We start from the raw sequence: 12,698 nt of genomic DNA, 5'->3' as shown, positions 1-12,698 counted from the left end.
AAACAAAACACAGCTGCTGTCTGCAAGTATACACAATATATTATAAAGTTACAGGAGGAAGGAGCCTAAATCAATTGAGGACAAAATGGGGTGAGGCTGGTGAGAGAATACTTCTAAGAGGAAGTGATGTTTGAACTATTTAAATGAACCCAAACAGACAGAGAGAGGTGGCCTTGAGCGTAGAGAAAAGTAGAAGGCATGTGAGAGAACACCCTCTATAAATCATCACTCGATGGTATATTAAATAATAATTCTCAACTTCTACAGAATATAATTTTCATAGGAAAGGGCTTCCTCTGGAATAGTGAAAACAAAACAAAAAAGATGTACACAGAAAACTGTAGTATTTCAGCCTAGATGAAAACTCTGACTCCATAAAAGCTCATTTGTAATTTGTCCTTAGTCGATCCTCAAACATTAATAATGGGATATAGTGGGCCCTTCTTCCAGTGTACTCATAATATTCTTCCTAACAGTCACATGATAAAACTTGATAAAAACTCACTTTACCTATACTACAGCAGGGATATCCAAAATAAGGCAAAACTGAAAGAATTCCTCTCAAACTCAGTTTTGTTATGAATAGTGCTGGATTTGCAATTATAGAGTTATAGAAATGAACAGAGTTATAAAGGTTATCTACTTCAATTCTCTCATTTCAGATGAGACTGAAACCAAGAAAGATAAAATTATTTGTCCAAAATGACACGGCTATACACAGTTGGCAGAACCCACATATTCTGTCTTTAAGAAAGCTACAATGAAGGGACCTTTTAAAATCCATTTTATTTGAAGGTTAACATGTGATTTAGCATGGGGATAAAAAACTACTGTGCCCATTTAAGGACATGAGTTTCCATGTTGCCAAAGACTCCACATATAGAAGCATACTTACTTAGACAGTCTTTCAATGGTCTGCATGTGAACATTATTATGGGTTTGGGAAAGAACAGCTTCATGCTGAGCACATTTCAAACAAAGACCACCAACACGGTTAGAAATATTAGCAGCAAGAAGAGACTCTTTATGCTTTAGTCGCTCTTTAAGATCTTCACAATTTTTCTGAGATTCAACTAGGTCTTTCCTAAAAGGAAGGGAAAAAAGTTCCAGCAAATGTCCAGGTAAAAGTATACTACTTTTAAATGTATCATCATAGTGATAACTACTATCATTTACTGGTGCTTACCTTATTAGGTGCTTTACATACAGTACCTTATTAGTTCTTACCACAACGCTAAAATGTAGGTGTGATTATCCTAATTGACACTTTGAATAAAATGAGCCTTGAAAATATTAAATTTCAATTTGTTTTAAGATTTTAACAGATTAGTCTGCCTCTGATACTGGCTTTCTTTTCACAGGATCCTATCTCCACACAAAAAAATAAAACTCCAAACACAAATCCTAAATAGTTTCTCTTAATAAAGGGGTGGAGCAACATAACACAATATCCTTGAATTGAGGGAAATACCCTATTTCAAATGTTAACCCCTTAAAATTTGTAAAGACAACCTTAAAAGATCACATAAAGAAAATGGATTTTACGCATGAGTAATTTATTACTGTTCAGTTTTCTTCAGTAAAAAAAAAAAAAAAAAATTATCCATAGAGACACAGATGTAGAGAACAAATGTATGGACACCAAGGGGGGAAAGCAGTGGGTGCGGGAGCAGTGGTGGTGGTGGGATGAATTGGGAGATTGGCATTGACATATATACACTAACATGTATAAAATAGACAACTAATAAGAACCTGCTGTTTAAAAAAAATAAATAAAATTCAAAAAAAATTACCTAATCTACAAAGAACTGCTTCAAAAGAGAGTGGGCTACAGAAAGAAGTTAGATAGAACTTGCCAGACATGAGATTTCATAAGTAGCAGCTATTAGCTGGAAATATGCAACTTGGTAAAGAAAGGGCTGAGGAACTGTGTGTGTGTGTTCTTTGTTTGTTTGTTTTAATGGGATAGCTCTTGGATGAGGTTTTTCTCCAAGTTGACTTGTCAAGGATTAAAAGACCAGTATATGGGTTGTATTTTCCTCCCCCTCCCCAAAAAAGCTTTGGTAAAGTCAACTTGGGTAACTGAGCTTCCTTGCATACACATCCTTTTCATGTTGTATTTTTTAAAAACTTCCAAACTTAAAAAGGAAAAAGTTGTTCTTAAATTCTTAGACTGCTGAAGGCAGGCACTTTATCTCTGGCTCAGACTACTCTCTGCTGTTTCTATTAAATTCAGAGATTTATAGCCATCCTAATTTGTTCACTGTCACAAAGGAGAAGCCAATAATCAAGACACCTGGCTGTCACATACTACCTCGACTCTTGGGATTTAGGGGGCTTTGAGACAGCCTGGGAGAGGTGGAAAAGATCTACAGGAAATCTCAGGGTTAAAAAAAGCTAATCTAATGACACTCTGAAGCAGAAAAAAAGGAGCTGTTTATGTCCTATTCCCAAGATGATATCTACAACATAATAAGTTTTCTTTCTACGTATCATGTAGAAAAAGTCTGACTTTCAAAGGCTTAAAAAGAACTTTAGAAGTACATTCCAAAGTCAAAGAGTCTCCATTACTATTTCTGTCAGGTTCAAATTCAAAACACTCAAGTAGATTCAGTTACATGAAATGGCAAAAAGAAAATTAAAAAGAAATAGGTAACATAAAACCAGAGTTTATAAGAGTAGCGATTTTATTTCTTTCTTTAAGAAAATGCTTCTTTAAATAATCTTAAATTATACTAAAAGAAAATGAAGAAACAGAAGGATGCAGGAAACAAAGTCTGGTCCATTGCAAAGTGATGTTTTAATGTAATTAAAGATTGCATAGTTGAATTGTGAATGAGACAAAATAAGTCACATTCCCATAAATATAATGACCTAGAAATATATCACTTTAAAAACTGAAGAACCAAAACACAATAGAAATCAAAATATAGCAAATCAAGAAACCAAAAATTAGACCACCTTTTAAAAGTTTAGGTTTCTTCATGAAAGCTCTAGTAAAGATCTCTAGAGAAATCCTCAACCTTACGAGGCATGAAAAGCATAAGAGTATGTTAAAATAAATGAATAATAACATTTGCAACAAAAGCCATGAGTCTGGTTCTTAGTATTACTCTAGTTATGTCTCTAGACAATGTACAGCCTGGAAGATGTTAAATTTTATTTCAAATTGGACTTATTAAAATAAAATTAAAAAATATTTTAAAGGTTATTTCATTTGAAAATATTTCATTACCACTGTTTCAATTAACCTTTAATTTAAAAAAAATAATTCCCGTATCTTTTCCTACTCATAATATATAACAAAGCACTAATGGTTAATCTATAATATACAGGATTTATTGGGATTTTTGACATATCAAAAAGTACATGAAAATTCATATATACTCAAATTCACTATGTATACAAATACTCAAACTATTATATTATTGTTGCAATTTAAAAATTAGACGAAGACTACCTACAGAGGAAAAAAATACTTGCTTGTAATTTGAAAATTAAAGTGCTTTATTTACACTATTTTATTTTAAAAACATAATTTCTATAAGAGCAGCTTCTGATTCTTTTTTCTATGGGAAAACACAAATATTTTACAACTGATGAAGGGATAAAATTTATAATTTAGCTCACAGTTCTTTGAAATGGGATTTGAAAAAGGACTTCAAAAATCCCCGTATCCTTTACCATTCTTAGCAAATTTCATATATTGCATATAAAATATCATCAAGTAATTCCTATACTGACTAAAACTGGCATTTCAGCAAACATTCAAACATAGTTTTAAGATCATTATCGTTTTGCCAATAACTTTAAATGGATGATAATACTTTACCTCAAAAACATCAATTGAGATTCCAGGATTTCACTCTTTTCCTCATAAGTAAGTTTTAGTCTCTCCTTTAGAAAAGAAAAAAAAAATGTATATTTCTCCATGTCCTGTGTTTTATAAGCAAATTTTAATTATTAATATTAAATTCATTTTTTCTTTTTACCCAAGAGGAAAATCATTGTGTCCCCTCTGGAATCACTTTCCCTAGTCCACCCCAAATACTCTATTTTTATTGAGCGGAAGCCTGCAAAGAACTACTGAGTCATAAAATGGTGATTACTAACAAAAATTTTTTTTCAAAATTGCATACATCAGTTCTTATTTTTAAAAAAGTGTGACTCTAGGCAAAACCAATTATAACCTGTAAGGTCCATGAGGACAAGGATCAAATCTTCCTGGAATCTCCCATTGCGACTGCTGCATAGCTGACATACCAAAAAATATGTGCTGGATGAATGATAAAAAGGATGCTATAAATCACAGGATGACAGACCAAAGTGATATACAATCTACAAGCCTCTGCTGATATCCAGTTTTTCTTTAATTCAACATATATTTATTGGGTTTCTAAGACGAATACACCACTAACCTCCAGGAGCTTTAAGAAGGAACAGAAAGACAGATGAACAATTACAACTATTTATAATTTACTCTAATGAAACTACAGAAGGTAAAATGAAATCTGAAAGGCAGTAACTTGTAATTCAGCTGAAGAGAAGTACAGAAGCCTTCACTGGAGGAGATGCAAAGACTTGAAGGATGATTTCCAATAGAGCAAAAGGCACAGAAGCTGGAGAAGGCATGCTATATATTTGGCCAATCAGTATCACTAGAATGTAGAATGCTAGGTGGAAGAGTGAAGAGAGATGGGCTGATTAGGTAAGGAGGTCAGTGAGAAGAATAAAAATATGAAGACTTTTATTTAGTCTATACAACTAAATAAAAGTCTCTATGTAGTTGATGTATTAGATGGACATTGAAATCTTTTTATCAGTATTGAATCTTAAATTACTCTGAAGGGTGGAAAAAGGGGATCATCACAAATAAAGACATTGCAAATATATATCAACAGGTGAGAGATAAGTGCATGAACAAGAGAAATCAAGCAACAAAGATAGAAAAGATTTAGTACAAAGCAGTATAAAAGTAAAATTGACAGAATTTTTTTCTCTTAATTTAGTGTTAAATTTTATTTTATTTATTTATTTTTCTATAAATTTATTTATTTTATTTATTTATTTTTGGCTGCATTGGGTCTTTGCTGCTGCGCACGGGCTTTCGCTAGTTGTGGTGAGCGGGGACTACTCTTCATTGAGGTGCGCAGGCTTCTCATTGCGGTGGCTTCTCTTGTTGCGGAGCATCGGCTCTAGGCACACAGGTTCAGTAGTTATGGCTCACAGGCTCTAGAGCTCAGGTTCAGTAACTGTGGTGCACGGGCTTAGTTGCTCCGCGGCATATGGGATCTTCCCCAAACAGGACTCGAACCCATGTCCCGTGCATTGGCAAGCGGATTCTTAACCATTGCACCACCAGGAAAGTCCTAGTGTTAAATTTTATTTGTTTTATTTATTTTTTTATTAAAGTATAGTTGATTTACAATATTGTATATGTTTCAGGTCCACAGCCAAGTGATTTAATTATATACATTTTTTCAGATTACATTCCATTATAGGTTATTACAAGATATTGAATATAATTCCCTGTGCTATAAAGTAAATCCTTGTTGCCTATTTATTTTATGCATAGGAGTTTGCATCTGTTAATCCCATATTCCTAATTTGTCTCTCCTTCCCTCCCTCGGTAACCGTAAGTTTGTTTTCTATGTCTGTGAGTCTATTTCTGTTTTGTATATAGATTCATTTGTATTATTTTTTAGATTTCACATATAAGTGATATCATATAGTGTTTGTATTTGTCTGTCTGACTTACTTCACTAAGTATATATTCTCTAGGCCAATCCACATTGCTGCAAATGCAGTGTTTCATTCTTTTTATGGCAGAGTAATATTCCATTTTATATATGTATATATATATAAACATATCTTCTTAAGCCAATTGTCTGTTGATGGGCACTTGAGTTGTTTCCACGTCTTGGCTATTGTAAATAGTGCTGCTATGAACATTGGGGTGCATGTGTCTTCTCAAATATGAGGTTTCATTTTTTTCAGATAAATACCCAGGAGTGGGATTGCTGGATCATATGGTAGCTCTATTTTGAGTTTTTTAAGGAACCTCCATCCTGTTTCCCATAGCGGCTGCACCAGTTTACATTCCCTCCAACAGTGTATGAGGGTTCCCTTCTCGCCATACCCTCTCCAGCATTTATTATTTGTAGACTTTTTGATGATGGCTGTTCTGACCAGTGTGAGGTGATAACTCATGGTGGTTTTGATTTGTATTTCTCTAACAATCTCTTTTCATGTGCCTGTTGGTCATCTGTATGTCTTCTTTGGAAAAATGTCTATTTAGGTCTTCTGCCCATTTTTTTATTGGGTTGTTTGTTTTTTTGATATTGAGTTATATGAGATGTTTGTATTTTTGGATATTAACCCCTTGTTGGTCGCATCATTTGTAGATATTTTCTCCTTTTCCATAGGTTTTGTTGCTGGTTTCCTTTGCTGTGCAAAAGCTTTTAGGTCCCACTTGTTTATTTTTGCTTTTATTTCTTTTGCCTTGGGAGACTGACCTAAGAAAATATTGCTATGATTTATGTCAGAAAATGATTTGCCTATGTTCCCTTCTAGGATTTCTATCATGTCATGTAAAGTTGACAGAATTTTATAATTGAATAGGTGTGGGGGAGAAAAAGACATTAAAAATAACCCTGGGTTGCTGAATTGAGCAACCAGGTGAAAGCTGATGCTAAAGATTTTTCCAGACTGAGAAAAGGAGGTAAATGGAACCATTAAAATGTTCAACTAATTCAAAAGAAGGCAGAAAAAAAAGAAAAGGTGAAGAAATAGTAGATGGGAAAAAAAAGACATAGCGAGATAGTGGATTTAAACCCAAGTATATAAATAATCACATTTGAAGGACAGATATTGTCAGATTGGATAAAAAAAGCAAAACTCAACTATATGCTGTCCACAAGAAACCCATATTAAATATGAAAATACAACTATGTTAAAAGTAAAAGGATAGGGAAAAAATACCCTGCTAACACTACTTTCAAAAGAAAGTAGGAATCAGTCAAAATACAAAAAACCATGTGCTTTTCTCTATACCAGCATTGAGGAGTTAGAAAATGAAAAATTTTATATATGTATATTGTTTATGATAATATCATAACTAGTCTAGAAATTAATTCTAAAGAAAGATGTGTAAGACCTTTACTCAGAAATTATAAAAGATTATTGACAAAAATTAAAGATGACCTAAATAGAGTGATACGTGATTTTAATATTTCACAATATATTACTGTAAAGATATCAATTCCTCCCCCCAACAAATGACCTATACCTTAAATGTAACCTCAATCAAAACCACTTAATGGCTTTTTGAAACTTGACAAATTAATTCTAAAATGTACTTGGAAATGCAAAAGGCAAGAAACAGTCAGGACATTCTTCAGGTCAAAGAACAATGTTGGAAGACTTGGTCTACCAGATGCAGGGTTATAAGAATCAAGACAGGATAGTAGTAGCACAACGAAGTAGTAGCACAGACACCAAGGAAATAAAACACAAAGCCCAGAAACAGACTCACACATATACACACACCTGATTTATAACAAAGGTGGCAGGCGAATGATTGTCTTTTCCATAGTGGTGCTGTGATATATAAATAACCCTATGGAAGAAGTAACCCCCTACACTTCACATCAGATACAAAAATAAATTCCACGTACACTGTAGTTCTAAATGTAAAAAGCAAGATTATAAAGTTTCTGAAAGATAATATTGAAGAATATCTTCATGACCTTGGGGGTAGGGAAACACTTTTTATGTAGGACACAAAAGGCACTAAAAAAATAAAGGGAAAACACTGATAAATTGGACCACATTAAAATTAAGAAATTCTAATCAAGAAAGAGAAAATGAAAACTCTCAAGAGAGTTCCAAGGCAAGCCATAAGAGTAGGAAAATATGTTTCAACAGATATAACCAACAAAGGGCTTGTATCCATAATATATTAAGAACTTCAAAAAAACATTGTCAGGTAATTCAAAACAATAAGTAGGATATTAGAACAGGCATCTCACAAAAGAGGACATCAAGTGGCCAATAAATATATGAGAAGATATTCAATCACATGAGTAATCAGAGAAATGAAAATGAAAATCACAATGAGACAGCACTACAAGCCCATCAGAAGAACAGAATATCAAGTGTTGGCAAGGATATAGAGCAATGGTATCACTCATATGCTGCTGACAGAAGCGTAAACTGGTAAAAACCACCTTGGAAAAGTTTGCCCTTAACTCTCAAATAGAACATATATATACACTACGACCAACAGTGCCACTCCAAGGTACATACCCAACGTAAATGTGTACAATGCACACCAATAGACATATAAAAGAATGTTCATAGCAGCAATATTCACAATAGCCCCAAACTGAAAAAATACAAATGTCTTTCAACAATAGAATGGATACATAGATTGTGTTATAGTCATACAGTAGACCCATCAATGAAAATAAACAAACTTCTAACACATGCAACTACATGTATGAATCTATCAAATATAATGTTGAACAAAAAAGGCTAGACAAAAAAGAATATGTACTACGTGATTCAATTTATGTAATGTTTTAAAAACCAGGCAGAAATCAATTCGAGTGTTTGGGGATCATGCTTAGGCATCAATTTTCATAAAAGTCAAGATAGTGATTAGCTTTAAGAGAATGAGGGGGCAGTGACTGGGAGTGGGCATGAACAGGGCTTCTGGGACATGGTAATGTAAGACATCTTACAGGTGACAATTACATGCTTGTTCATTTGGAGATATATCATTAAGCTGTACATTTTTGTTTTGCATACTTTTCTGAATTTATGTTAAATTGTTTCATTAGAAAAATCAAAGGATGGTATGATCAACTAATGTACATATTACAGAATGCTGCTCCAAGGTTCAGGAAGATGAGGACTGATATGTGGAAGTTATTATGACCTTGAAAAGAAACAGTTTAGGGGAATATAGGTGGGGAGGAGCTCAAATAAAGTATGTTGAAGAGAGAATGGGAGGTGAAGAACAGAGGCATGAGTATAGACAACTGTTTGGAAAGACTTTGGTATGAAGGGGAACAACTGGGTGATAGTTCAAAGGAAATGTAGGACGAAGAGAATATATTTTGTGTTTGTTTGCTTTAAGATGGGAGCTAGTAAAGCACATATTTGGCTGAAAATAACCCAGTCAAGAGGGATAAAAGATACAAGAACAAGAGGAGGTAAGTGTAAGAGTGAAATCCTTGAAAAAAGTGAGAAAGATTTGGAACATAAAGCACACAAATGCACACAGATGTGACCTTTGACACACACAGGATAAAAAAAATGAACCTATAATAGTTATAAATAGAACACTAAGAGAAGACATAAGAGGGAAAGTAATTCTAATGTGGGAAAAGGAGGAATGGAAGCATGTAATCAGGGAAGGTAGAATAGGAGGGGACATTTGAACTAAGTTTGGCAGGCTGGAAACATTTCAATATGTAGAGGATAAGAAGGAAACATTTTAGGTAGGGATGATTGCATAAACCAAAGTCAATTCTTCAAAGAGAAATGGAATTGGGATATAAGTTTATGAAGTAGCAAGTAGTGAGTGGTCTGCGTGCTTATAGCCAATACTTGTGAGCGTGACAGAAGAGTGAGAAGTGAGTCTGGAAATGTAGTTTGAAGCAAATTGTAGATGGCTTGGGAGATTGGTCTTAATCCTATGGGTATTAAGTAGATATTATAGTTTATTCAGCTGGAAAAAACCATATAATTTAGTCTTTCAGATTTTTTTTTTAAAGAAAGGAACTCTTTCCTAAATAGTAGAATAAAGCTTGGATTAGGGAATGAGAAAGAGCAGGGAGATTTGGGCCAGAAAGAGCCTTTGGAAAACTATAACAACAACACCTGTAGATGATAATGACAGCAGAACTGTGATTCCTTCTATATTCCCTAGAACATTCCATTTTTGGTGTTGTTTTTACCCAGATCAGAGGATTTAAAAGTATCATTTGATCTTAAAATAGAATTATTTTAGACTCTTTGGGAAATTAGGACATTCAAAAGCATCTGTGTATATGGGGAGTTTAGAAAGCCACAAATATGCCCAGGGAAAATGCATGCTCAGAAAAGTCCTAAGAAGACCTGAAGCTTTCACTCAGGCTGATCTCTAGGCTCAGAGCAAGCCTGGCTGAATGGTGAAGACGAGCACAGCCAAACTGCAAAGACTTGGAGAGTTGGTTCTTCTATTTTGGGGGGGCTTTTTGGTGTTTTTCTTGTTGTTGTTTGTTTCAGCTCCTGGCAAAGAAATCTGTCAAACATCAGCTGACCATGAGCTAATGAAACAGAGACCTCAATGATCACACATGACAAGGAATAGTTTCTACAGAAATAGTTTGGAAAACTCCTAAAACAAAAGGACTACTACAGCCTTCAACAACAAAAAAGACAGCAAACCTTAAAAAAATGGGGTATCTGATTTCCAGAGTTACCACAGTATAACACGTCAATGCTCAATTTTCAACAACAAAAAAAATCACCAGGCATACAAAGAAAGAGGAAAACATGGCTCACTCAATGAAACAGAATAAATTTACAGGAATCATGCTTATGAAACTATAGACATCAGACTTACTAGACCAAAACTTTAAAACAACTGTCTTAAATATGCTCAAAATGCTAAGAGAAAACATGGACAAAGAACTAAAGGAAGTCAGGAAAACAAACTGTAAAAGGGAACCAAACTAATTCTGGAGATGGAAACAACTAAAACTGAAATGAAAAATTCACTAAAGAGATTTTAGAGAAGATATGGGCAGCAGAACAAAGAATCAGCAAATTTGAAGATAGGAAAATTGAAATTATTGAGTCTGAGAAGCAGAAAGAAGAAAGAATGAAGAATTACCAAATGATCCAACAATTCCATTTCTGAGTATATACCCAAATGCCTTGAAAGTAGGGCCTCAAACAGATACCTGTGCATCAATGTTCATAGCAGCCTTACTCACAATAGCCAATAGGTTGAAACCCCCCCAAATCCATTAACAAATGAATGGATAAACAACACGTGGTATATACATACAATGGAATATTATTCACCCTTAAAAAGAAATGAAATTGATACATGTTACAACATGGATGAAACTTGAAAACTATGCTAAATGAGACAAGCCAGATGAAAGGAGAAATATTATTTGATTCCACTTACGTGAAGTACCTAGAATAGGCAAACTCATAAAGACAGAAAGTAGAAGAGGTTACCAAGGGTTGCAGGGAGAAGCGAATGGGAGTTATTGTTTAATGGGTAGAGTTTTTGTTTGGAATGATGAAAAAGTTCTGGAAATGAATAGTGTTGATGTTGCACAACACTGTGAATGTACTTAGTGTAAATAAATTATACACTTAAATTTTTAAATGGTTAAAATAGCAAATTTTGTGTTATATATATTTACCACAATAAAAAAGTACCAAAAAAAGTAGATGCCTAAGAGAAAAGTACCCAAATACTCACCAGTTCTAGTTTCCATTTTTCAGCCTCACTAGCAGATGCAGCTTTGATAATATCTGCATTGCCATTGGAAAATGATCTCTTGGCAGCTTCATCCACCCTAGAATCTTCACCTGTTGTAATCCAAGAATTCTGTATGTTTCCCTAAAATAAAATGTGAAAGTACTTGCATTCAACCTTTAACTTTAAATCAATATACATACTTTACAAATGGAATACTGATTATTATCTGTGATGAAAGGAATAAGAAAAAGAACAGATGCTTCTAAATACAAATCAAGAATTATTTTACATTTTCAAGCTATTAGGGTCATATTCCAAACAAGTGTTACAAAGTCACATTCCGACAGGTACAGGCAATAACGTAAATGAGCAAAGAGGGCTGGATATTAGTATATTGAACAAATGAACTTATCTCTTACTTCTTTGAAGACACATACTCTTGAAACACATAAACCTCTCTTGGCTTGTTTTTCATTTTCCACATTTCATAAAGGCATGACTAATAATAATAATAATACATATGATGTTTATGTTTACTATGTGCCAGACGCTGTTTTATGTCTTCCACATATATGAACACATTTAATCATTACAACAATCCTATGAGATAAGTTTCACTGTTATCTCCATTTTATAGATGGGGAAACTGAGTCACACAGAGTAACTGCTAAAAGTCACAGAGGTAGAAAGCAGCTAATAGGTGGCAGAGCTAGGATCTGAATCCTTGCATTCTAGCTCCAGAGTCCTAAACCACTATGCTCTTCTGCCTTTTCAGAAAATTATTTCTCTTCAATAAGAAAAACAGTGCGTGGTGATAAGCAGAACTGACATGCAGCCTGCACGTCAAGGATTCAGAAAGTAATGGTAGGGACCATGACAGAGCAACCAAAGGAAGTAGTTACTACCCAGTTTCAGTCAATTGCTGCCATGTGTGAATACCAACTCACATTACCAAAAAATATTTTGTTTTTTGGTTTTTTTTTAATAAATTTATTTATTTTTTATTTATTTATTTTTGGCTGTGTTGGGTCTTCGTTTCTGTGCGAGGGCTTTCTCTAGTTGCGGCAAGTGGGGGCCACTCTTCATCGCGGTGCGCCGGCCTCTCACTGTCTCGGCCTCTCTTGTTGCGGAGCACAGGCTCCAGACGCGCAGGCTCAGTAGTTGTGGCTCACGGGCCCAGTTGCCCCGCGGCATGTGGGATCTTCCC

General features: G+C 34.3%; 1 protein-coding gene across 8 annotated transcripts in view; it reads right to left on the bottom strand.

Annotated features, from left to right (window-relative positions):
• SDCCAG8 (SHH signaling and ciliogenesis regulator SDCCAG8) overlaps positions 1–12,698 on the bottom strand; it is a 268,342-nt gene that overhangs the window by 208,800 nt on the left and 46,844 nt on the right. For 7 of the 8 annotated variants that reach the window (XM_036863025.1, XM_036863043.1, XM_036863016.1 and 4 more), the window contains 3 exons: positions 11,492–11,632; positions 3,833–3,897; positions 896–1,084 (listed from right to left, as the gene is read on the bottom strand). In XM_036863025.1, the coding sequence (XP_036718920.1) occupies positions 896–1,084; positions 3,833–3,897; positions 11,492–11,632 (395 nt within the window). The remainder of the gene's footprint in view (positions 1–895; positions 1,085–3,832; positions 3,898–11,491; positions 11,633–12,698) is intronic. The other variant, XM_036863052.1, reaches the window with a different exon arrangement.

Source organism: Balaenoptera musculus, chromosome 1, assembly GCF_009873245.2.
Source record: "Balaenoptera musculus isolate JJ_BM4_2016_0621 chromosome 1, mBalMus1.pri.v3, whole genome shotgun sequence".
NCBI classification, from domain to species: domain Eukaryota; kingdom Metazoa; phylum Chordata; class Mammalia; order Artiodactyla; family Balaenopteridae; genus Balaenoptera; species Balaenoptera musculus.
Note: the sequence above shows the minus strand (reverse complement) of the source record. Positions and strands in the feature narration are given on the sequence as shown.